The sequence below is a fragment of the Vombatus ursinus genome, unplaced genomic scaffold (genome assembly GCF_900497805.2).
Source record: "Vombatus ursinus unplaced genomic scaffold, bare-nosed wombat genome assembly UNPS02009173.1, whole genome shotgun sequence".
In the NCBI taxonomy this organism is placed as follows: domain Eukaryota; kingdom Metazoa; phylum Chordata; class Mammalia; order Diprotodontia; family Vombatidae; genus Vombatus; species Vombatus ursinus.
The window spans coordinates 5,961,338-5,965,100 of NW_020948951.1; the positions used below are offsets into that span (position 1 = coordinate 5,961,338).

Here is a 3,763-nt window from a genome sequence, read left to right on the forward strand (position 1 = left end):
CTCTCTCTCTCTCTCTCTCTCTCTCTCTCTCTCTCTCTCTCTCTCTCCCTCCCCCCAAGCTTTCCCTTCTCAGAACCACCTCCCTCTCTCCCCCAAACAGAGTGCCTTCTCCCCAAAGAGGGATCTGTCTTTCCCCCTAATGATGGCTCTTCAGGAAAATAGAGATCAATGGTCAGAAGAAAAGGAAGGATCGTCCTAAAAGAGGAATCGATCTTCCCCCAAGTAGATCGATGTTTCCAACAAATTAGATTAAGCTTCCAAAAACAGGAATTGGGCCACGGAGGGGAGGAGGGGAATGAGTCTTTTAAAGCAGAGGCTGAAGGCCTGCCTCAGTCCATTGTTTAGGATACCCTGAGTTCCCCACGGGGCACCAAGAACTCAAAGACAGGCCCTTCTCCCACCTGGCCTCCCAACTTAGGGATGCCCGGGTGCTGGCAGGCCTTCATCTGTCCCTCGCAGAGAACATTCTCACCACCTGTGTCATAGTAGACAGAGCAGTCCTTGCCCTCCTCCTGTCTGTGTAACATGGGCCCAGCCCCTTCCCTTCTCTCTGAGCCTCAGTTTCTTCTTCTGGACTAGACCATCCATCTCTAAGTGCCCTTTCCAGTTCTCAGTCATGTGATGCTATGACCTCGGGGTGTGGGTCGGGGGTTGAGGGGAGCAACTGGTCCACTTGTGGTCACTTAATTGATGGGAGGAGTTGGAGTTGGTAGATGGTGAGTAACACCAAGTCCTTGTATTAACATGTGTTAGCCTTTCTAAAGCATCCTCCCATCCATTCATTTATCCTCTCGTTGGATGGTAGGCAGGTGATATATTACTCCCATTTTACAGATGAGGAAACTGAGGCCCAGAGATCCAAGGTCACACAACAAATCAGGGACAGAACTAGGCCTAGAATCCAAGGCTCTCCTGTCTCCCAGCCTAAGGAGCTCCTTGTCCCCCAAAAGGGACTCCAGGTTGATGAGGCAGGAGGGCCCACCCCACCTTGTTGTCTGCCTCATTGTCCCTAAGGGCAGGAGTGAAGGGGAGAAGGAGGGGTGTGCACTGTAAAACTAGGGAGCAGCGCTTGCTTTGCCCCGCTCTCTTCAGCTGATCACCCCTTGCTTCACCATGACACATTCTTTGGCTCGAAATTCTCAGCAGTCACCCTCATCCCCTACCCCACCCCTGGTAGGCTCTGAAGGTGGTGGGGGTGAGCCACGGCCCAGAGTGGAGACAGGGCATCCTGCCAGGACCCTGGGGCAGGAGGCTACACACACACGCAGCAACAAAGAGCTCGTCCTTAAGATGCTCAGAACACATTCTGGACCCACCAGCAGGGAGGACATTGCCCTAGAGTAGGGAGGGGTTATATACTGAGTCATTCACACACATCTGGTGGAAGCAGTGGCATTAGTGAGGCAGCCAGCCAGGGTCAGGGCTTTAGGGCTGAGGCTAGAATCAGGGGTCATGGCTGAAGTAACTTGTTACAGTAGGAAGTGGTCCTCCAACATCACTAACCCAAGGGACCATTCCCAGACCTCTGCTAGGTGGAATCTTGAGTTTTAGCCTTCCCAGGTCCAAGCTACCAAGGACCGAGAAACTCTTAAAAGTATTTATTCTCCAGTCCCTGCAAGTCTGGCCAGAGTTTTGTAAGAACCAAACACGTCCCATGAAAGCTGTTCACTGCCTGGCCCCACCTGTGGTCACCTGGGCCACAGATGAAAACCCGTCTCCCTGAGGGAGGGGACAAAGCTGAGAATGGGTCTTCTGACACTCTCCATCCACCTGGTGGATGGACTTTGGGAGGTGCCCACCAGCCTGAGTGCCTGTGCCAGGCGGGGAGGACCCCAAGGGTGACAGAGCCAGCTTCCCCAGAGACCTCCCGTTTTGCCCATCTGCATGTCCATCTCCCTCTGGGCCCCGCCCAGACTTCCCTCCCCTCTCTGTGACGGCTGTGTATGTGGGGTCAGCTCCTTCCCTTCCAGTTCACTTGGTCTAGAACCTCTTAGGAACCAAGCACCGCCAACAGTCTCTTCCCCCCCCCCCCCCCCCCCGCCCCCCCCCCCCGCCTCCTCCTGATCACCCCTACTCTAGGGGCTACGGTGGACAGAGGAGACCACATCTCTCCCCTCTTCCCCCTCCCCCTCCCAGGACATTAATTTCAAGCCCTGCCTGCCTTCTCTCTTCTAACCGCCGCCCTTTCATTGCAGAACTCACATTATAGAGCCTCCCCTCACCCGCCATCGTCCCCACTTCATGCATCCTGTGGGCTGGGCCGGGGCCGTCCCGGCCCCCCCACAGGCCATGACCACCCTCTCTCCCCGCCCCCACCTGGCGGGTCTGCTCTCCCCCCAGGTATGCTCAGCCACCCTCCAATCCCCATCACCGAGATGGCTGAGCACACAGAGCACCTCAAAGCCAATGACAACCTGAAGTTATCCCAGGAGTATGAGGTAAGTGGCTGCAGACCCTCCCACCGCATCTCTGCACACACATACGCACAGCCCTGGCCTAGGCCTCTTCGCTGACGTCGTTGCCTAGCTTGGTGGGAAGAGCACAGGATCTGGGATCAGGACTTGAGTTTGAATCCCTGCTCTTCTGCCTGCTGGTTGCACAACCTTAAGTATGTCACTTAAACTCATTGTAAGATGAGGCTATTGCAGATGACCTCCAGGGTTACTGCGATCCTGTGATCCTCACCGTGAATAAAGCAGGCCACAGCACTACCAGAGCTTAGCTGAATGGTGGAGAGGGCTGGGCGTGGTCAGGGGAGCTTCTACAGGAGGAGTCACCACTTGTGTTGCACCAAGGCCATATGGCAGTGAGAGATCCGAGTCGGATCTCTCACAGCTGTATGGCCTTGGCTGATCCCTTAGGGGTCAGTTAGGGATCCTTCTCTGTAAAATGAGGGGGTTGGGTCAGCTAGTCTGGCCCAGCTATTCCAGTTCTCTCATTTGATTTTCTCACATGGCACAGGTAGGTAGAACAAGGACCACCCTGTGACTTTCCCCCACTCCCGCCTCTAGCAGCCTTGACAGAAAAAAAAGGCTGAGCCGGCAATAGCAGCCCTGAACAGCCATTGTGTTTGACACCCTTCTCACTTCCCTTCTTCTTTGCTCTGTCCAATCTATCTTCTTCCTGTCCCTCTTCTTTCTCTCTCCTCCCTTCTGCTCTATCTTCCTCCCTTTCCTCTTCCTGTCTCTCTTGTCTTCTCTCTCCTTTCCTTCCCCCCTCCTTTTTTTCTTCTCTGTCCCCCTTCCACTCACTTTACTCATTCTGTACCCTTTCTTCCTCCTGTTTGCCCTCTTTTTTCTTTTGCTTTCTCTGTTTCTCTACCTATTCCCCTTCTTTCCTCTTATCTCCCCCCACTTCTGTCTCTCTTCTCTCCTCTATCCCTCCTCCTCTTCCCCATCTCTCCCTTCTCCCCCACTATTCTGGATCTCCCTTTCTCTTCTATCTCTGTCTCTCTTCTCTCTGTCTCTGTCCTCCATCCCTCCTCTTCCCCATCTCTCCCTTCTCCCTCACTATTCTGGATCTCCCTTCTCCCACATCTCTCTCTCTCCTCCATCCCTCCTCTTCTCCATCTCTCCCTTCTCCTCCACTATTCTGGATCTCCCTTTCTCTTTTATCTCTGTCTTCTCTCTGTCTCTCTCCTCCATCCCTCCTCTTCTCCAACTCTCCCTTCTCCCCCACCATTCTGGATCTCCCTTTCTCCCCCGTCTCTCTCTCTTCTCCATCCTTCCTCTTCACTATTCTCCCCCGCCATTCTGGATCTCCC

General features: G+C 54.2%; 1 protein-coding gene across 11 annotated transcripts in view; it reads left to right on the forward strand.

Annotated features, from left to right (window-relative positions):
- The window catches only part of PTPRS (protein tyrosine phosphatase, receptor type S), a 220,541-nt gene that overhangs the window by 201,375 nt on the left and 15,403 nt on the right, over positions 1 to 3,763 (forward strand). For all 11 annotated transcript variants that reach the window (XM_027850803.1, XM_027850801.1, XM_027850808.1 and 8 more), the window contains one exon: positions 2,341 to 2,438. In XM_027850803.1, coding sequence (XP_027706604.1) covers positions 2,341 to 2,438 — 98 coding nt within the window. The remainder of the gene's footprint in view (positions 1 to 2,340; positions 2,439 to 3,763) is intronic.